The sequence below is a fragment of the Dermatophagoides farinae genome, chromosome 1 (genome assembly GCF_024713945.1).
Source record: "Dermatophagoides farinae isolate YC_2012a chromosome 1, ASM2471394v1, whole genome shotgun sequence".
Lineage (NCBI taxonomy): Eukaryota > Metazoa > Arthropoda > Arachnida > Sarcoptiformes > Pyroglyphidae > Dermatophagoides > Dermatophagoides farinae.
The window spans coordinates 2,088,590-2,109,335 of NC_134677.1; the positions used below are offsets into that span (position 1 = coordinate 2,088,590).

At 30.5% G+C, this 20,746-nt stretch overlaps 6 protein-coding genes across 7 annotated transcripts; 2 read left to right on the forward strand and 4 right to left on the reverse strand.

Moving 5' to 3' along the window:
• Window positions 1–267: 267 nt before the first annotated feature.
• On the forward strand, window positions 268–1,101 carry LOC124491661 (uncharacterized). The gene has a single exon (XM_047054339.2). The coding sequence runs from the start codon at window positions 412–414 to the stop codon at window positions 907–909; it is 498 nt and encodes a 165-aa protein (XP_046910295.1). The 5' UTR covers window positions 268–411; the 3' UTR covers window positions 910–1,101.
• A 2,176-nt stretch (window positions 1,102–3,277) lies between these two features.
• LOC124493073 (palmitoyltransferase ZDHHC17-like) lies at window positions 3,278–6,219 on the reverse strand. Its single transcript, XM_047056131.2, has 8 exons — window positions 5,995–6,219; window positions 5,298–5,926; window positions 4,687–5,243; window positions 4,490–4,611; window positions 4,184–4,424; window positions 3,928–4,121; window positions 3,758–3,858; window positions 3,278–3,698 (listed from the first exon to the last, which is right to left on the reverse strand). The coding sequence occupies exons 1-8, from the start codon at window positions 6,046–6,048 to the stop codon at window positions 3,512–3,514; spliced, it is 2,085 nt and encodes a 694-aa protein (XP_046912087.1). The 5' UTR covers window positions 6,049–6,219; the 3' UTR covers window positions 3,278–3,511.
• Window positions 6,220–6,414: 195 nt separating this feature from the next.
• LOC124491420 (thioredoxin-related transmembrane protein 1-like) lies at window positions 6,415–8,518 on the reverse strand. Its single transcript, XM_047054054.2, has 6 exons — window positions 7,980–8,518; window positions 7,836–7,913; window positions 7,685–7,768; window positions 7,497–7,625; window positions 7,293–7,440; window positions 6,415–7,229 (listed from the first exon to the last, which is right to left on the reverse strand). The coding sequence occupies exons 1-6, from the start codon at window positions 8,195–8,197 to the stop codon at window positions 6,906–6,908; spliced, it is 981 nt and encodes a 326-aa protein (XP_046910010.2). The 5' UTR covers window positions 8,198–8,518; the 3' UTR covers window positions 6,415–6,905.
• A 49-nt stretch (window positions 8,519–8,567) lies between these two features.
• On the reverse strand, window positions 8,568–11,498 carry LOC124491417 (uncharacterized). The gene is made up of 5 exons (XM_047054052.2): window positions 9,580–11,498; window positions 9,449–9,512; window positions 9,164–9,272; window positions 9,010–9,100; window positions 8,568–8,940 (listed from the first exon to the last, which is right to left on the reverse strand). The coding sequence occupies exons 1-5, from the start codon at window positions 11,496–11,498 to the stop codon at window positions 8,649–8,651; spliced, it is 2,475 nt and encodes an 824-aa protein (XP_046910008.1). The 3' UTR covers window positions 8,568–8,648.
• A 180-nt stretch (window positions 11,499–11,678) lies between these two features.
• On the forward strand, window positions 11,679–13,379 carry O-fut1 (O-fucosyltransferase 1). Its single transcript, XM_047054053.2, has 4 exons — window positions 11,679–11,898; window positions 11,960–12,406; window positions 12,469–12,629; window positions 12,705–13,379. Exons 1-4 carry the CDS (start codon window positions 11,679–11,681, stop codon window positions 13,254–13,256), a joined length of 1,380 nt encoding a protein of 459 aa, XP_046910009.2. The 3' UTR covers window positions 13,257–13,379.
• LOC124492005 (uncharacterized) lies at window positions 13,378–19,857 on the reverse strand. Of its 2 annotated transcripts, XM_075735160.1 has the most exons (7): window positions 18,268–19,857; window positions 17,917–18,208; window positions 17,671–17,855; window positions 17,409–17,583; window positions 16,937–17,210; window positions 16,434–16,763; window positions 13,378–16,367 (listed from the first exon to the last, which is right to left on the reverse strand). In XM_075735160.1, the coding sequence occupies exons 1-7, from the start codon at window positions 19,608–19,610 to the stop codon at window positions 13,792–13,794; spliced, it is 5,175 nt and encodes a 1,724-aa protein (XP_075591275.1). In that variant the 5' UTR covers window positions 19,611–19,857; the 3' UTR covers window positions 13,378–13,791. The 2 variants fall into 2 exon arrangements, with proteins under 2 accessions (XP_075591275.1, XP_046910714.2); XM_047054758.2 differs by having other exon boundaries at window positions 13,378–16,763; window positions 18,268–19,829.
• Between the last annotated feature and the right edge of the window lie 889 nt (window positions 19,858–20,746).

Consider the following 20,746-nt stretch of genomic DNA (forward strand, 5'->3'; position numbering starts at 1 on the left):
GCGTTCGAATTCAAATGTGTGTGTGTTTTGGGTATTTAAATTTCTTTTCACGCTTGCGCATTTGTTGCTAAACAATCATTTTTTTTCAACCGTCAAAAACATTGTTGTTCATTGAGTTATATGATATGAACGTTTATTTTTTCTGATATTTGACTGTTTTTTTTTTAAAGTTTTTGTTTTTTCTTTCGATTAAACGTGAATCTACGATTTGTTTGTTTGTTTGTTTGCTTCAACACATATAAAAGCCAATTGTTTTGTTGGTATTTGTTGATAATTAATTATTTTTTTTTCTTTAAAGATTTTTTTTCTCTCTTTTCATTGTGTTAGATTGATATTTTTTTTCTTTCTTTCTTGATCTCTATTTTTTTACAGTTTATTCTACGAAATAATTTTGATCATCATCATTATATCATGGAAATTGATCGTCAAATTCGTTTGAATGAAAATGATTTGTCCACTATTCAAATGGGAATCAAACCATCAGCCATGAATATGGTAGAACGTAAAAAAGTTTTATCATTGATGAGCACCAATACACCGGCTAATAATCGTCGTAAGCTTGGTAATCTTTCGAATACACCATTTCAATCGTTGAAAAAAGATCAAAGCCAAAAAAATTCGAAAGGAATTCTACAACAACAACAATGTTCAAGTATGAAGAAATCTACTAATTTGAAATCAACTCCATTGCCAAAAATCGATGAAATCGAAAATGCTTATCCATTGACCCGCCATGAATATCGTGAACATCATTTTTCATCCGAAATTAGTGATTATTATATTCAACGATATCATAATGAAATAATGTCGGCACCATTACAAGATGAAAATGAAACAAAACGATTTGCTACATTGCAACAGATGCAAGATGAATTATCAGTCGAAGATTATTTTGCTGATTTCATCTAAATGGAATTTTTTTTTTTAAAAACCAATTTTTACTTCCATCAACACATTCATCATTATTTTCTATACACTGATATTTATATTGAAATTCACACATTCACATTTGACTGATTTGCTTTATTTTTAAATTATCTTTGAAATAATTGTTTTTTTTCACATTATCAAACAATAAAAATAATAATGCTTTAGTTCTTATGATTCTGTATTGAAAGAATAAAATTCAAGTTCAAGTTCAGCACATCTGCGACTACTATTCAATTCCGTGTGTGTGGTGTTCATTAAAATGGAAACCCAAAATGGAATGGAATCATCATCATTTCGTCTAATTATTACCAGCTTAGTACACAACATGTACAAACAATATATATCCTATATATGTGGATGAAAAACAATTGATTTGACATTTGTCAATTATACTAAAGACGAGTTCATTTCAAAAGTGTTGATTTTAATGTTCCAACAATCCAATTGTATATTAGTATTATTCTGATGATAATCTAATTGGACAGTAAATATCTCTTTTTTTTCTCGAACTAAGAAAAAAAAGACAAAGAATGATGATGATTACAATGAACAATATTATATAGTTTCGAAATGTTTTTGCTGATAAAACAACTAAAGAACATGATGTTTTTTTTCCAACGAATTTTTTTTTTCACAGCCATCTTAGTTTGTTTAGACGATTGATCGATTATCAACAATGTAATAGCATGTTGGGACAAATTATGGTGGATTTTTAGAGTTTAAAATGTTTATAATTTTGTGACATAAACATAATAACACACCACGATAAATGATGGTGTGATGATGGTTTTCAATGGAAAATTTTTTTTTTTTTTTTTTGAAACAGAAATCTTTAGTTTCTTTCCAATGAAACCAAAACAAATGAAATTGCAAAATTTCTTATTGCAATATGATATCTTGTATGTTTCATTTTTCTCGATAATTTGACCAATGTTCTTTTTTTTTGCATTACATGTGAATATAGTTCTTGTCACACACACACACACATTTGGCCTTCTTTTACAGATATATTTTTTTTTGGATCAATGGTCAATTTTGGTGATTCAATTTGATCATTGGAAATAGAGAGAAAAAAAAATTAGGACAGGATACAAAATGATACACAATCATTTATTGTGTATCATCATTTTATGTCCAAAATAAGAAATAAAAAATGTTAAAACATCTCAATCGAATCAATCGACACAACACACGTTCACCTTTGACCCGTTTGTTACATTTTTTATTTTATTTTGACCATTGTCACAATCAAAAGTTTGATCAGGCCTTCAATTTTTTTCTTCTTCTTCTTATTCCACATAAAAATGAATGAAAATCTTACCGAACACACACACACATACGCGTGAAATATTTTGAATTGAATATGGAAAGAGTTTTTGCGGTTTAAATTCATTGTATGTATGTGTGTGTCATTTTGTTTGACACATGCCGACGACCTTTGACATAGACAATAGATGTCTTGATCTCTATAAAGCTTTTGAAGAAAAAAAAGAGTTCATTCATACATTCATAGATTAGAATAGAAACCTGATTTGAACACAAGTTATTAGAGAAACATCGAAAAAAAAATGATGTCGACGGAACCAAAATGAAGAACAATAAGAAAAAAAAGTGTGCCAAATACATGTGTTTTTTTTGTGTCATATCATTATTATTTTTGTCATGAAACTAAAGGGTGCAACTAAATACGAAAGAAAATGTAAAAAAAAGAGATTATTATTATGATTGGTCATTTCGGTGGTCAGTTTGCACAAACGGAGAAAGAAACGAAAAAAGTTTGTCTACCTCAAATGTATGAATAAGAAAGAAAAAGATTAATTCAAGACATTTGTAGTGAAATATCTACGAATAAATCTATGAATAATAATAATAATATCTGTACGTACATCATATACAATCTGATGATCGATAACTCTATATGATCATTGAGTAATTAAATATACACTACACACACACACACACACATTCATTCTTATGCTGAATGACTTACATATGTTCTTATAATTGAAAAAGAAAAAGTACAGAAAAAAAATGAACAATCCAAGAAAATTTTCCTCTGCTTTTTTTTCTCTCTCTTTCTTCCTATACGTTAACCAGAGAGAATTAACGATAAACCATGAATGAATATTGAATGAAAGGGTTGAATCTAATGTGTGTGTGTGTGTGTGTATGTGTGTGCGAAGCCAAGGTGCCAAAGAAAGATTAGATTAAGAAAGAAAAAAAGGATCGGAAATTAAAACTTTGAATGGTCGAAAGGTAATCATAAGTTATGATGAATTGGAAAAACAAAATCCGTAAGATTTGTACCATATGGTGTGTGTGTATTTTAATATGACTTATCCAGTGGAAAAAAATTCTTTTATTTCTTATGGAATATAAGCAAAGAAAAAAAATGCACATAATTCAAAATAAAATATATCGAAATATTATTGAGAAAAAAAAATGTTCACAAACTCGAGCAAAACAAATCATTACAATTGGAATACTGAGAGAGTGTGCATGGGCTAGGTAAAATGTTTGAGAATGAATGTGGAAAAATGCTGGATGAATTCATTTTTTTCATGTTGCATTTGTTTTTGTATTAAACATTGATTTCATCATGTGATGAACTACCACCACCATCATCATCATCATCGGAATCATATCGGCCCATTGCTTCAAAATTTTCAAATACATAACGCCAATCATGTAGATCTGGTGATTTATATAAACACATGTTTAAACGGCGACATTCACAAAATTCAATAAAATTTCGAATAAAACCATAGCTATATGAATGAAAAAAAAGATAAATGTTTCTTTGAAATGAAATGATAATTTTTCTTACTTGTATGGATTATGAATATTTCCAGAACGTTTATTTTGTTTAAAATATCGATATCGATCAGCATTGATTCGTTCATTAGTTGTCATAGCAAGGCAAGTTATCTTGATTTTTTTTCGTGAAAAAAAAATTGTTAAAAAAATAAATGAAACAAATTCGAATCAATTGCTTACCTGATATAATTGAAAAAATAATAGGCAAACAACCCAAATGACATGGATCAAAGCATTGACTAGTGACCATGTGATCCATCCATTATATGTGACTACATTAGACCAAACATCCACAAAAGATTCATGCTTTCTATTGGTCATTATTCGATCAGATTCGTTGATATCATCTCGTATGTCATCAAGAAAATCCCAATCTATATTTATAAAATATAAGTGATATTTTTTCTTGTGAATTTTTTCTCTTTCTGAAACTTACAATGTATGGTGGCAACAATATAACAGAATAGAGTCATTGATAATGTAGCAAGATACCAGATAAAATATTTATGATTACGATATCCAACACAATTACCAATCCATGGACAGTGATGATCAAAACGTGCCACACAACGATTACATAATGAACAATGTTTCGAACGTGTTGGTTTACGTATCAGACATGTTGAACAGAACCATGATGAATCAAAACCTTCATGTTCACCTAGCTCGATTATGGTCTAACAAAATAAAAAAAAATGTAACATTCAATAAAATTCACAGCAACAATTAAATCCAACCATACCTTGATCTGTTCTTCACGACTATTGGAAATATAACCAGGATCACTATGATAACATTTATAAAAACTATAAAATAAACCCGTCGAACATAAAATGAATATGAATAATTCGAATGATGAAAAAACTAACAAAGAACAATAAATAATAATAAATTAAATTCAATTATTTAAAGAAACATCATTCAGAAAAAAACACTTACCGAAAAGAAAATATTGAAAAAATGTTATGTAAAGCCAGATTTTCGTGGATAAATATAATGAAATGGCCAAAACATTCAATTGTTTAGCATCAAACATGTATCGAATAAGAAGATAAAGTAGACCGACTAGCATTATTAATAGTAGAGCTTTACTTGATAACATCAGATCACTTTCACATAGTTTTCCAAACAGATAATAGTAAATGAATGGTGTTAATGCCATCACATAATGACGAAATTGTGGATCACGCCATTTCGGTATACGAATCTCGGTGTTTGGAGCAATCTTTATCCTAGCTAATGGTTGTTTAGCTTCAATTTGTTTTTGATTCTCCATAAACAAACTATGAATGAATTTGGCATGAAATTTGACAGACATTTCAATGGGTGTATCGCCGGCAATATTTTTCAGATTAGGATTGGCTCCATGTTTGAGCAATAATGATACAGCTATCGGATTTCGTGCCAATACCGCACGATGTAATGCTGTGTTACGATTTCGATCAGTCAATGATAAATTTGCTCCTAATGTTATCAAAAGTTGGGTGGGATCAATTCTATACGAAAAAAATTTAAAATTTGAAAAGAATTAATCAACACAAAATACATACGAATTATTACGAAATGAAGACCACATTAATGCTGTCATTCCATTTGTATCGGGAGCATCTATATCTTGTCCTTTGGCAATGAAATAAGCCACAATTGAAGTATGTCCAAACTGAGCAGCTAAATGCAGAGCATTATATCCATCACCATCTAATAATGATGGATCAGCTCGATGTTGCATCAATAGTACTACCATTGGAAGATGTCCTTGTCGGGTTGCCCAATGAAGTGCAGTAGATTGAAGATCACCACCAATAGCATCAACGATGGCACCTTTCGATATGAAATAATTAACCAAATCCAATCGATTATTGATAGCAGACCAATGAAGAAGGGTGACGTTTTCATGATCACGTTGATTAACACCATAACGTCCGGAATCAATTATTTTCTGACATAAATCTAAATTTCCATATTGTGTTGCTCGTACAATTTCTGTGGTGATATCGCTATTAGAATGTTGTTGATTCAGTTGAGGTATTAGATCGGGAGCTGGTGGTGGTGGCGGTGTTGGTGATGAATGGCTAAATCGTTCATTTATATCAGTATCATTTGATTCATTTTCCGAATGAATTTCGAATAATTTATCAATTTTATTTTCAATCTTATCTCCATCATCACCAAGAAGATTCTATTCGAGGATCCAAAAAGTTTCATTATTAAAGTAAAAAAAAAATAAAATAAAATTCAATAACAAACCGTATTCGAATCGTTCATTGAATCACGATCATTATTAGGATTCATAATCATCATTTTGTAAAGAAGAAATTTTTTTTCGTTTCCACCAATATTATCATTTCATTTTAATCATTGAAAATTGGATTCTTTTTCAAAAAAAAAAATTCCAAATACAAAATTCAAAGCAAATTAAATGAGTAAATGTATGTATTATGAAAATGATGCAGCTGAGTTCATTGTGTCTGTATTGTGGACAGACAGTAATGCGCTTGCGTTGATTCTGAATAAAATGATCCTTTTTTGGATGAATTTCAACCATTCGAACAGTAATAATCCCATTTTAATCCAAATCAATCAATCAATCAATCAACCAGTTTTATTTGTCGATCAAAATTATAAATATTCCATGGGTAATACAACACCAAAAAAAAAGAGAAAGAATCCAATGAAAAGTGATATTATTATTAATTAAAATTTATATTTATAATAGACGACAAATAGAGCATTATTAAGAGAGAGATAAATTATGAAAATTAAAAGTAAAAAATAAAATAGGTATGAAAACCTATTATACAAATATAAATGTGTAGAGATATTGATGATGGTAATTTTTCACGGCTATATCGAAACAAACATATGATGAATCTTATACCATGGATCGATTTTTTCTTTTTTTTTTTGCATAAAGAAAACAGAGAATCATGTACCATCATTTGGAAAGAGAGAAAATCAATAGTTTAAATTAAACAAACATTACTTTTTTTATAACATTGATGGAAGACAATCTCGTTGTGATGTCGTAAGTTGCTCCTTCAAAAAAAAACAATTTTACAATACAATCATCGAATCATCAATGTGCGTGTGTTTTTTTAATCTAATTATTAATAATAATAAATTTCTGGATTTTAAAATATTTCTTTGTTTGTTTCCAATTAATCTCGACGTGCTTTACGTTGGCGAACATTTGATCGTTTTTGTTCAGGTGAACTTTCGATCAATTCATCATCAATAACTTCTTCGATTCGTGGTCCATCATCTTCATCTTCATCTTCATCATGATAATCTTCTTCCTCTTCATCATCATCATCATCTTGTTCATCGGTTAAATCATCTTCTTCGGTTTCATCATCATCATTGTTACGTTTATTCTGCAAATCTTCCGTATCATCAATTAGATCATCTTGTGTGGATGGCCGTTTTAAAATATCATCATGAGGTTTGGCAGGATATATAATATCGATAGCGCAAACAATCATCTATTTTAAAATATGGAAGGAAATTTTAATAAAAAAAATAAACATCAGCTTTATTATTCTTACCAATCCAAGCATTGCACCAAACAAAATGGTTGCAAATGCAAACAAAATATATGATCCCCAATACGGAATGCCATAATCTTCGACTAGACTATTATGGACTGCTCGAAGAGTCATAGATATTTTGAAAAAATTAGAAACAATCGACATTCTAATATGAGAAAAAGATAACGATTAGAAGAAAATTGTAAATTAAAATATTCTTACGGGATAGAATTGGGAGCTTTCCATGAACTGATTGGTTCAATTGATTGCCATTTTTTATCTTCAATAAAACTGACAAAAGTATTTACGTCACGTGTTCCTTTGTATTGGCGAAATACGCCATCTTTAACACTAAATAGATGATGAATTAATAGATTGAAAAAATTATATGTTGCATAAAGGATACTTACTGATAAATTGAAGGCAAAGCGGTCACCATAAAACGTCCTGTCAAACCAGGATTTGCAGTGACATCGACGGCACCGATTTTAATTCTGAATTGATAAATAAATTGACGAATTAATTGTTTTCATATTTGAAAAATATAATTTAAAAACAAACCCAAGATCTGAGCTCCAAACTGAAAATGATTTCCATTCGGGTTGCAAAGCTCGACAAGCTGGACACCAAGGAGCGTGGCTAATCATCATAAATTAAAACAATAGTTGAGATTTTTTTTATTTGAAATAATTTCGAAAAACTTACAATTCAACCATCCATTCGCCTTGAAGCATCTGATCCCAATCATCTTCATTGATCACAATCAATGATGTTTTCGAACTTGGTTGGTTCAATTTATTTTGAGCAGACTGTTTACTAACACCACCTGATGTAGAATCAGCCGATTCAACAGTCAACACATTGGTTATCAAAAATGATGACAAGATTAAAAAGAAACATTGAGTAGTGAATATAAATTTCATGTTGTAATTTGATACCAATCAACAAGTATTGTCGAATCAATGGAATTGGTGAATATTCTCAACAAATCTATTATTAATATAATGTATATATTTACAACGATCAATCAAAAATGATAAACAATAAACAAATAATAATAATAATGAGATGGATGACGTTGACGATTTAAATATTTTGATCACTCAACAATATTCGAAATTACGATTACTTGTCAAAATATCTTAATTTCTTTTTTTCAATCAATCAAACTAATGCAATGATTCAACAATGCAATATGATGATGCTTACTAAAAAACATTTATTAATACGATTTATGCATGCGCAATTCCTTTCAGGCTATTTACACACAATGAGTTTAACACAAATGAATCATTTTTTTTTGAATAAAATTTTATTTTATTTTTTCTTTATTCACAAAAAAAATAAATTAAAGAGAATTTTTCATCAAGACTTTTATCGTCTTGATGATCGATACCTGGATGTTGATGAATGGTTACTATGATGATGATGATGATGATGATGATAATGTCGACGATCATGGGGTGTGATTGATCGGGATCGAGATCTTTGTCGTCGATAACGTTCTTTAGTTCCATGTCGAGATTTTGATCGTGATCGGGACCTAGATCTTGAATGATACCTTTTTCGTCTATCATATGATGAATCCGAATTCGAATATGAACTAAATGATGATCGAGATGAACGAGAAGAATCCGATGATCGACTAGGAGATCGTCTATTACGTCTAAATTTATTCAAAAAAGTAAATTGTTAGAAAAAAACTGAATGTAAAAAAAACCGGAACCCATACAACCTGGATAATTTATCAAATTCTTCTTTACGTTCACGTTGCTCTATTTTTCGTCTTTCTAATCGATCATTTTCAGCTTTTTTATCCAATTTATCTAATTTAAAATTGATAATAATATTAAAATTTAGAAATTCATATTTCATATAATAATACAAACATTGTTTATCTAATTGAGCTTTCATCAAACGTTTAAGACGTTCCTGTGGTGTTATTACCAATGATGATGATGATGATGAATTGGATTTTGATGCTGCTGAAGGTGTTAACTGTTAAATTAACATTTAAAATAATTAGTAAAAAATTCGAATAGATGAAAATTTCATCAATAAGAATAATAATATAATAATAATAATAAACCCGTTTAAAGCTGTTGTAATTAATTTTTATATATGAATGAACCAAATATAATAAATCGAAAAACGTTAAAAATTTCAATACTGACATTAGTCAATGATGAATGTTTAGTTGGTTCGGATGAATTTGCATGAATTACAGAAAGGTTTGATCTATTTTTTTAAAAAATAATAAAAAAATGAGAAATATAAAAATATATGGCTAACAAAAGGTACTTACTTTTTCTCGTCAGAATCGATGTTTGGATCATCGCTATGATCATCGCCGCTTTGAGAATCGACTAAATCATGACGATAATATCGTTTAATTGGTGGCGATTTTTCTTTTTCCACCACCAAATTAATCATTGACTTAGATTCGGATTGACTTTTCGCTTCAATTTCATCAGTTTTTTCACTTTTTCTGTCTCTAGAACTAGCTCTTCGACATTTTTTGGCATTTGATTCAATCTTTTCTAGTAATTTGTATAATTTCATATTATCATCATTTGTTTCGAGTTTTACATCATTAGTTTTGATAGGAATAAGACTTTGATTTGGAGATTTTTGTTTTTGCTTGTGATCCCTGTGTCTCGAAGATGGGCGATCAGATCTACGAATAGGGCTTTTTGATCTGCTTCGCTTTCGATATGAAGTTTTTCTACGGCGTGGACTTTTTGATCTACTACGCCGGTAATTGTGTGAACGAGAATGTGAACGAGACCGACTTCGATATCTAGATGGTGGTGAAAGCCGTCGTCGACTAGATCGACTTCTATGGCTCATACTTTCATCGGAAGAATTAGCATCATCACTTGAATATCTTCGACGTACACTTGGTGAACGACGAATGGTATATGAGGGAGATCGATCGAATGTAAATTTTTCATCATTGTTAGCCTCACGAAAACAGCGACGATTTTTTACATTTGAATTAGAAGTATGATTAAAACGAATATTAGAATCGACTTTTGAATTGGCCACATCAACAGGCAATGTTGGACCATATATCAATGGTTGATTCGATGAAATTTGTTTGGCTGGTATTTGTTTCGATTTTTCTGATAATTTCTTTTTATTTGATTCTTTTGATTTTTGAACAATTTTTTTCAATTTCTTTTTATTCACCGGTTTATCCATAGTTTCATCTTCATCATTACCAAATGATGTGATAAATTCAATTTTTCCTTCTTCAATTTCACTTTTCGAATCATCATCATCATCATTTTCAGCGGATGAAGAATCTGATTTATTTTTCTGTTGTTTTTCTTCTCCAGCAAAATGATCAACTTCACAATCATCCATATTGATTGAACGTAAAATCAACAAACGTTGTTGGATTAATACTTTACGTTCTCGACGAGATTTACGACCAACAAACATTGATTTTTCATTCTCTATTTCTTTAGCAATGCGCAAACGATCAGCTTCAGCTTTATCAGCTTGCATGAATTTCATAAATGCTCCAGATTTGATGCCATATTTTTTGGCAACAATATTAACACGTTCACACATATCCAAATCCAATTGATCAACAAACACGATAGTGTCAAGATCTTCAAATTCTTCATCATCCGAATCATCTCCAGATTCGCTTGATGTCTCATCATCATTTTTAGATGATTTACCATCATTATCATCATAATTATATCCAATCGCAGACTTTTTTTCCGCCAATTTTTTCTTCAATTCATTCTTTGTTTTCACATTATTTGTCTGCTGTTGTTGTTCTCCCCATTTTTCTTTAAGAAATATTTTATGTAAAACTTTTTGTTCATTATTATCAACAAAATCATTTTGCACAAGATTACGAAATCGCTCATAATTGAGCTGACATTCTTGATCGGATGTAAGCAACCCTTCATCATTGTCATTTGTACCAACATCTGCTGAACTTGGTATACAATCTAAATTGGCACGAACATCGAATCGATCTATCAGGTTATTTTGATCACCCATCCACGGTACTAAAGATGATTCGGCAGCTTGTGAAATGAGCGGATCGATATGTATTTTCATTTGTTGACCATGTATCTGAAGATATGATGCCGGATCTCTACGGATACTTTCATAAAATTCTCGACGTTTTTCGGCACGACGTCTATGATCTATCATAATACCACGAATTTTTTTCTCATGTTTTCTTGCTTCATGCCACATTTTTGGTGATAAACTATTGTGATGATCCAATTGAATGATGAACAGATTTTATTTTTTCATTTTATTTTGGAATTGTGAAATCCAATAGTGACAGCTGATAGAGCGTAAAAAGTGAAGAACGAATCCTTTGTCATAGAAGTTGATAATCGATTGCGGCTCAATGTTTATTATCGATCTTGCATGCTTCTAGCCGTACATTTTTCATTCCGCCAAATTCAAGTTGAATTTTACAATTTTAAATTTAAAATTCTAAAAAATATACATTCTGTGATGTCATTTTATAAAATATTTGCCATATTCTGCTACCTTATTGTTTTATTATTTTCCGACAATGTTAATTCGACCGGTTCCGATATTTCAATCGATCCGAATGGATATTTACTTTATTGTCCATGCATGGGTATGATAATTTTGAATATGGTATTTTTTCTCAATCAAATTATTTATTCTTAATTCCACAGGACGTTTTGGAAATCAAGCCGAACAATTTTTAGGAACTTTACAATTTGCCAAATCAATTGATCGAACATTGATTTTACCACCATTCATTGAATATGTTGATTATAAAGTAACTTTTCAACCATTCGAAGATATTTTAGAGATTGATCCTATTCGTGAATATCATCGAGTGATGACAATGAAAGATTTCTTGTCAAAATTAGCACCATTAATTTGGAAACATGAAAATCGAAGTATCACTTGTTATTCTTCAAGAAATTTTTCAAACAATGAAAAAAATCAAGGTTGTAATCCTTTTGAAGGAAGTCCTTTCAAAGAATTCTGGTATCATTTGGGCGTTCGAGAATTTCCTTTAGGTTCACTTTACTATAAACCCTTACATACTGATTATAATTATTCGAATGAATGGAAACAAAAATTCCATAATGTTCCAGTATTAGCTTTAGTAGGTAGGTCGAGTAATTAATTTTTATTTTTAATTTTAGTTCAATTAAACAACGATTATTTTCAGGTGCACCATCATCATTTCCAACAAATAGTAAAGCAGTAAAATTGTCCAAATATATTTACTTTACAAAAAGTATCATGGAAAAAGCCCAAAAATATCGAGATGAAAGAGGATTCGCAAGAAAACCATATTTAGCTATCCACCTACGTCATGGCACTGATTGGGTAGTGTGTTCATTGACATTCATTCTGTTTTTATTGACTTAAAATTATTATTATTGTTGTTTGTTATACAAATAGATTCGAGCCTGTGAACTGATCCATTCTAATCCTGATTTAAAACAGCTTTTCAGTTCTCAACAATGTTTAGGCGATAATGATAAACATCGATGGCTAAACAACTGGATAACATTTGATCTTTGCCTTCATTCTTTCGAGCAAATAATCGAAGGGATAAAATTATCATTACAATCATATAACAACCAGGATGAAGTGAAACGAAATGAAAAAGAGCCAATCCAACATATCTACATAGCAACCGATTTTAATAACGAATCATTATGGCTGGATTTGAATCAAACATTGACAAAACATTTTTCATCATTGACTTTGATTACGCCAAGCTTGACCCTCAATACAATGAATGGAACATTTAGTGAACATAATAAACAGGCACATTTTCTCATCGATCTCTATCTTTTATCACATTCAAACGTTTTTATCGGCAATTGTATTTCATCATTCAGTGCTTTCGTCACACGATATCGCTTATATCGATTTAATTTCTTTCACACTACACATTTTTTTGCTTTCCATCGACCAAATTCTGTTCATCTACGTGATGAACTTTAATGAATGAAAAAGAAAACGATCAATAATAACTGTAAATATGATGATTTGAGATGTTTTTGTAAATAAAAAAAAATTTTTAACAGAAAATTTGAAATGAATGAGGATTATTATACAAAGAAAATGATAATCAAAATCGTGATATGAATATTTATTATATACCGTTTTTATAATAAAAACCTTTTTCGAATCTGTCGAATTTTTTCTGTTTCGTTTGTTTTATATATATATATTCAGATTAATCAAAGTTTAAATTTAAATAATAGTAAAAGTGCAAATAGATAAGATAATCAATAGAATCGAATCAATTTTGCAGTTAAAGAATATACAAATATAATATATGTGTATGTGTTATTGAGGTTCATGTGTCCAAGAAATGACTTATTTTGATTTTGACTTTGACATATATGACAAGAATTTTATGACTGGATTTTTTTAAGCTCAGATATGAGAGAAAAAAAATGATTGAACAAAAAAAAAATATTTCGCCAAAAAAGATAGATAGTTTTGTATTATTATTATTATTATGTGATCATTATCAATCAAATGCTGCCGGATCGATGAATACAATCAATTCGGCATCACTCATTTTGGACATTGGACAAATATTTGATTGAGCACTTGTTAAATCATTTGGCTCGGTTGTCGTTAATACTGTGCCATTATTATTATTGCTATTATTTGTAGATGTAACCGTTGATAATGAAGCCATTGGTGGTTGATTTTGGTTTGTAATCATTGATGTCGGTGCTGGTAACATTAATTCATTCTGTTTGTGCGTTTCCTGTACAAGATTTGTGGACATTGTCCTCATGAAAACCTGCTGCTGATTTGTTGTAGCAGCGCTATTCATTTCCTGTGATAGACTGTTTGTTTGGTTTATTGATGTTAAGTCGACTTTATTTTCTTGATGACAATACGATGCCAACTTACCAGAACCTAAAATACCAACTTGTGGTGGTGATGTTTGATTCGTAACTATCGTTGAATTCGATGATGATGATGATGGAGTAGGATCCACAGCCATAGCTATGTTTTGTAATTGATTACCATTTACAGCTCCAGTATTGTTCATCTGATTTAATGAATCCAATATTTCCTGCTGTAATTGATGATTTTGATTTGCAACCTGTTGCTCTAGCACGTTTAATGCCTGTTGATTTACAGCTGTTAATTGATTGGATGTTGCAACAAGTGGTTCACTTATTGTCATTGTTGATGATGTTTGTATCAATGGTGGACAATCATTTGTCATCATGGAACACGGTAACTGTTCCGTTATTTTTGGCTGATTTGGCTGACTTGGATTTCCTAATGTTGCCAAATTATCCGCATTTGACACGGGTAAAGTTTGCATAAAAGAATCTATTGTTGTTGTTGGATTTGTAGTGGTAACGGTCACATTGGCGGTGTTTGAATTTGCCTGGTTCAAAGTGCTCATTATTGTATCCATCATTGGTGGATTATTATTCGTCGCTGAAACCATAAAATCATTTGATGTTGTTTGTGTAGTTTGTAAATTAAGCATTTGAAAATCTGAACTTGATAATCCTAATCCATTCGATAATGGATTCGATGCCTGATTCAACAATCCTGTACTATCAGTACCAACTATCGATTGCTGTTGATTAATAATTGTGACAGAACCATTTCCAGGATTGGCATTAGTTTCCGTCAACATTGATGTATGATTAGTATTTATCAGCAAAGGTGGAAGTTGATTTGCCGTGGTTTCATTGGTGATCTTGTTAGATGGATAAGATCCATCGAGCACACCTTCCATGGCCATCGTCATGTTAGTCGCTATATTGGTTTGTGTTGCTGTTTGAGGAACCGTATTCATTTGTACAGGACGAACAACAGGTATGGCGATTGCATTTAATTGTTTATTCAGATCTTGCAGACTTATTTCGGGTAAAGGAGATTCCTTAATACTCGTAGTGGTTGCAGATACAGGATTTGGTGTTAATTGTGGTGGTGAAAGATTTGAATCATTCTCGTTTTTAATATTCGTCATTGGATGATCAATCGATGGAACAAATGCGGAAGCAGTAGATTGTTGTTGAATTGAATGAGTGATCGGAACTTGAGTAACAACTTGCATAGATACATTTCCTGTATTAGTAAGATCTGTGGCTGGTTGTAAAATTGATTGTAATGATGGTGAAATATTTTCCGGTTGCTGGGTCAAAGATGATTGTGTAAAATGTACATTTCCATTACCATTATTTCCATTGCCATTTATAGATGTTTGATTTAGTAATGCTTGATGATTCAAATATTGTAATTGTTGATCAGAGACGATATTTGTCCCCATTGCTGCGGAAGTACATTGATCTATTTGTCCTGATGGTGTGGATTGTGTATTTGTGTTGATAGTATTTAGATTAGTATTACCAGTACATCCTCGTATCAAATTTTCAACTAATTCCTCTTGTTTAACAATGGATACGCTACATGTTGATGATGATGATGATGATGTTATCGATGCTGTAGGTGATGATGATAACGTATTTGTCGATGATGGTGATGTTAATGATGCATCTGTTGGTGTCATGACATTATTTTGATTCGAAAGAAAAGACATAATTGTCGCTGTTGTTGTCGAATCAACCGGAGATGATGAAATATTTGAATTATTTTGAATTAACGCATTTCGATGATGAGATGAATTCATTTCATTCGTTGTTGCAATTGGTGATGGTGTTGATGATGATGATGAAGAAGGTGTTGCCGTTAATATTGAATATAAATTATTAGCCTGTTGCTGTGTGTTTGTTGAATTGTTGGTTGTTGTTTGTTGTTGTATCGATTGGTTTGTTTCATTAGAGTCCACGACTGTTGCTTGTGTCGCTGACGATACCGAGGTAGTGGATTGTAAATGATGATGATGATGGTGATGATGATGATGATCAATAAATTGTTGATGATGATGACGATGATGAGATAGATTGTCATGATGATTTAGATCCATAACTAAAGTGTTATTATTGGTCATATTTGATGATGAATTATTGTTATCTTTATTATTATTCGACGATTCAAAAGGAACAACAATCGGCGTAGTTAATGTAGCTAAGCTTGTAGAGCTCGCTAACAAACTATTATCGCAAACTAAAGGGACAGAACATTTTTCGGATGAGCTTAATTTATTCAAATCATTTTCTTTCAAATTTTTACTATTATTCATTTGATCATTATTATTGATCATTGTTGTGGAGTTGTCATGATTAAAATTGGACATTTGTCGACATAAAAGCGATGATGATGATGATGATGGTGATGATGTAGCCTGCACGGATGTGACATGTGTAGGAATTATAATTGAATTCGTTTGAACACAAGATTGTTGTTGTTGTTGATCATTGGTCACTAAATTTGATGATTGCAAATCTGTTTCCAATTTAATTCGGGTTTCCATAAAATTAAGAACGGCTTCATTTGAATTGTTTATTGTTGACGTCGATGATTCAGTTCGCCGAAGTCTCATATCCATTTCAAAGTTCATGTCTAATGGAAAATTACGAGAAAAAAAATAAATTAATTTTTTTTCAAACAAACATTAAAATTATCAGGAAAAATTCAAGGCTACAAAGTTCAATGAAGGTTAGGTCAACATTTTTTTTTGGGTAAATTTTCAAACTCTCATATTCATTTATTTGATTGATAAGATTTGTACTCACTAGTATTGTTGGATGTTTGTTGTTGTGAATTATTATTTCTATCTGGTATTCGATAGTAAAATCTCTGTGGATCCGAACACTTTCCTCCACTTTTGACCATCAATAAAACTTCGATCAATTTTGGATCCGTTTCTGTTGATGATGATGATGGTGATGATGATGATGACGAGGATGAAGATGATGATAATGATCGTGTCTGTATTTGTTGAGATAATTTTACTGTTGCCGTTGGAATTGATAAATCATATGGTGGAATTTTGCAAATTAAATGTGTCTGTTTTGTAAAAAAAAATGGATTTTTATTATTTGATCAAAAAAAAAATCAGTAAATAACAGGAAAAGAGAAAACAGCAGCACAAAAAAGGTCAAAGGTTTCAATGGAAATGTTTCAATTTTTTTTTTGTTTTTGAATTAAATATTTGACATAATAGAAATAGATAGATAAAAATAGCATATGTTTTGATTTGTTTACCGATTTAAGATATTCACGATTTGGTTCGACTATTTTGATCCATTTATCATTACGGAATATTACTTTGGCATCTTTGAGAAAATTTTTACCAATTATAAATAATTCTTCACCACCATCAATATTACAACAGAACATTGATTTTTTATTGATTTCCGGTGTACCCAAAGGCTGTGTACTATATTTTGGATTGGATTATTATTATTATTATTTTTTTTTTGTTTAATTTAATGAAAACATCGAGAAAGAAAAAATGAATAAATACCATAAAATAGGCGTGCTAACTGTTTGCAAAATTTCCATTGTTTCAGGTATTTCACAACGAAATACTAAACGACAACGTGTTGATCGTTTAATATTGGTTATTGAATCAACATCGGTGGTCATATTGTTTCCATTACCATTTTTTTGAAATTTATTCAATTTTTGTTCAACATCAACATTTCGTTCCTTGTTTTTATAAGAACAAAAAAATGAATACAATTCAAAAATTCATGATCGAAAATCAAACCTTTAGAATACCGATGCAATCAACATTCACTTCCATATTATTGGCTGGCGATGCTTCCATTGTAATTATACTGGTTCCATCAATTTTTTTCATCATACAATTTGTCGAATTTTTTCCCGCAATTTTCGATGCCTGATAAAATAGATGTGGAACACCAATATGTTTATCATGTCCAATGAAGCATTGAATTTTAATTGGTTGTCGAGTGTAACCACAAAGTTTTACAATTGGATAACCATGGCCAGATTTGTCTTTGATAGCACCTCGGCTTCCTTCAGTCAAATATCGAGCTCTGTGAATAAAATAAACAAAATGAATAATTTTTGTCATATATTATTACATCACACATACCTATGCTGTTCTTCGGGCTGTGAAAGAATTTTTAATTCATATTTATTATTCTTTGAACGTGATGGATGAGCACATGGTGCGATACGATTATTAATCATACTATTCTGATTATATTGATGTGGATTAGTGCCCAATGTTGTTGATAATGAAACTGCCGAATTCTGATTTGAATGGCTCATTTTTTGACAATTACGAATCGACGATGATGATGGCGATGATGACACAATCATATTAGAATGATTCATATGATTATGATAAACAGTACTATTCTGTTGATTTGTTGTTGGTGTTAAAACACAACTTTGTCGCATCGACGATGATGATGAATTTCGAATAATTTCGACTGTATTATTAGAAACAAATCCATTACTAGTGGTTGAATGAGTTACAATAGGAATAGATGTTTCACTTGTAGACAATGATGAATTCGATGATACATTATTATTATTATTATGTGAAAATGAAGATCCAAAATTTGTGGGCGGTGGTGGTAAAATGTTCAAAGTTCTTCTTGAAAATGGTTGAGCTTTATTTTGTTGTTGTTGTTGTTGTTGTTGTTGCTGCTGCTGTTGCTGTTGAGGTTGATGTTGTTGATGCAACAGGTGGTTATGATGATTATTATTAGGATGTTGTGAATGAAGAAGATGTTGCAGATGATTAACGCCAATATTATTATGATTATTATTATTAGTTGTTGTTACCACTGACGACAATCTTGTTGTGGTGGTTGTGGTGGCAGCGGCAGCGGCAGCGGCGTTGTTTGCAATATTTCTAGCATGGCCATTTGTCATGGCATAAACATTTGTATTACCACCAGATGGATGGTTTGATCTAGATGATGCGGATGATGATGAAGATAAATTTCTGTTTATATTAAATCTTGCAACTTTTGTCACAGGAATATTTGTTTGAATTAGTGAATTATTATTTTTTGTATTTATATTCAAATTAGAACACAAATTATCAGATAATGATGATGATGATGATGATGATGTTGTTGTTGTTGTTGTTGTTGTTCCACTACTAATTATACCCGAATCTTCATCTGAAATTGTATATAATGATACTGGTGATTTCCAAGGTGATGTTGATGATTGTATTGATGATGATGATGATGATGATGATGGCGATGAAGCACGTGATGATGACGATATTTGTGATGGTGATGTTGATGATACACTAGAACTTGATGGTGACAATGAAGATGATGATGGTGAACAAGATGATGATGATTGATGATTATGATGATGATGATGATTATGGTAAGTAATTCGATTGTTACTATAATGATGATAGTGGTTCGTAACTTGTTGATGAAGCTGTTTACGTTTCAATTTTCCCATAATAATAAAAACAATCTTTCAATGATTAATCACAATTGATGATTAATCAAAAACTGAATGATTCTTGGATAGTAAAGTGAAATATTTTTAGCGGTAATTTTTGTCGTCGATTTATTTTTAAATCAATTAAATAAAATATATATAAATTAAAATAAACAAATTGCACTCACGCACAAAAAAAAATATCACTAGGCTGAACTAGAATCACAATTCACTATTTTTTTTTTTACCAATCGGTTTTGAAATCCTATAGAAATTGAAATAAATGTGAAACAAAAATTATTTCCATTATTAATTATCATCACCATAAGAATTATGATTAATACAGTGGTGTCGATCGATTATCACGAAGACGAAGACCAAATTAACCATGTGTAGTTATACTGTTGTTGTTGTTGTTGTTATTGTAGGTAATCTATCTATGAAACATGATAATTGGAAATGAGCGCGATTTTTTTTTTTTACTTTTCTTATACTATTTTTGGTTACCTCGATTATAAATGAAAAAAAAATGAAATTATCAAATCATCAATGCTTCTGTTTGGTATGAACGATAAAGATGATAATCATTGTTTGTGTGTATTTGATATCTCTTATCAGTGAAAGCAGCAAAAGCAGAACAGTATTTATTTGTTGATGAATATCATTGATGGATATCGAAAGAAAGATCGCGACAGATAATAATAGAAATAAATGAGTAACAAATATATATTTTCATTATTACTAATACAAAAATTCTTTAAATGTAGCGAAGAATTTTCTATTTTAGATGAACAAAAAAAAAATTTAAATAAAACTTACCTGTTTTTTTTCAACATGATATAATGATTTAATTGATTATTTAACAAGTTAATTGTAGTATACACAAGCAAACACATTTATAAAGTTGTCATCATCGTCATCGTCATCGTCATTATCATCATTATCATTATTATCATCATCATCATTATAAAACATTGTTCATTAAATAAGAAAAATGTGTTGAATTTTTTAGAAAAATCTGTTGCTTGGTTAAAAATATTATTATTATTGTTGATTATCATCATCATCATCATCATCATGCTGTTGAATGTATGTATTTACAACTTATACACACAAACACATTGACAATCCATCTTGGCGACATCAACAAAACT

Bases quoted from the DNA above. Each gene is read 5' to 3' on its own strand.
- LOC124491661 (XM_047054339.2), top strand. From the start codon at position 412: ATGGAAATTGATCGTCAAATTCGTTTGAATGAAAATGATTTGTCCACT.
- LOC124491420 (XM_047054054.2), bottom strand. From the start codon at position 8,197: ATGAAATTTATATTCACTACTCAATGTTTCTTTTTAATCTTGTCATCA. The intron at 7,914-7,979 runs GTAAGTTTTTCG...TATGATGATTAG, and splicing joins GGCGAATGGATGGTTGAATT to CCACGCTCCTTGGTGTCCAG. The intron at 7,441-7,496 runs GTAAGAATATTT...TTCTCATATTAG, and splicing joins AAAGCTCCCAATTCTATCCC to AATGTCGATTGTTTCTAATT.
- LOC124493073 (XM_047056131.2), bottom strand. From the start codon at position 6,048: ATGATGATTATGAATCCTAATAATGATCGTGATTCAATGAACGATTCG. The intron at 4,425-4,489 runs GTATGGTTGGAT...TTATTTTGTTAG, and splicing joins GTCGTGAAGAACAGATCAAG to ACCATAATCGAGCTAGGTGA. The intron at 3,859-3,927 runs GTAAGCAATTGA...AAAAAAATCAAG, and splicing joins TATTTTTTCAATTATATCAG to ATAACTTGCCTTGCTATGAC.
- O-fut1 (XM_047054053.2), top strand. From the start codon at position 11,679: ATGCTTCTAGCCGTACATTTTTCATTCCGCCAAATTCAAGTTGAATTT. The intron at 12,407-12,468 runs GTAGGTCGAGTA...GATTATTTTCAG, and splicing joins TCCAGTATTAGCTTTAGTAG to GTGCACCATCATCATTTCCA. The intron at 12,630-12,704 runs GTAGTGTGTTCA...TTATACAAATAG, and splicing joins TACGTCATGGCACTGATTGG to ATTCGAGCCTGTGAACTGAT.
- LOC124491417 (XM_047054052.2), bottom strand. From the start codon at position 11,498: ATGTGGCATGAAGCAAGAAAACATGAGAAAAAAATTCGTGGTATTATG. The intron at 9,513-9,579 runs GTAAGTACCTTT...TTAAAAAAATAG, and splicing joins ATCGATTCTGACGAGAAAAA to ATCAAACCTTTCTGTAATTC. The intron at 9,273-9,448 runs GTCAGTATTGAA...TTAATTTAACAG, and splicing joins AACATTCATCATTGACTAAT to TTAACACCTTCAGCAGCATC.
- LOC124492005 (XM_047054758.2), bottom strand. From the start codon at position 19,610: ATGGGAAAATTGAAACGTAAACAGCTTCATCAACAAGTTACGAACCAC. The intron at 17,584-17,670 runs GTATTTATTCAT...TCCAAAATATAG, and splicing joins GTTAGCACGCCTATTTTATG to TACACAGCCTTTGGGTACAC. The intron at 16,764-16,936 runs GTGAGTACAAAT...ATTTTCCATTAG, and splicing joins ACAAACATCCAACAATACTA to ACATGAACTTTGAAATGGAT.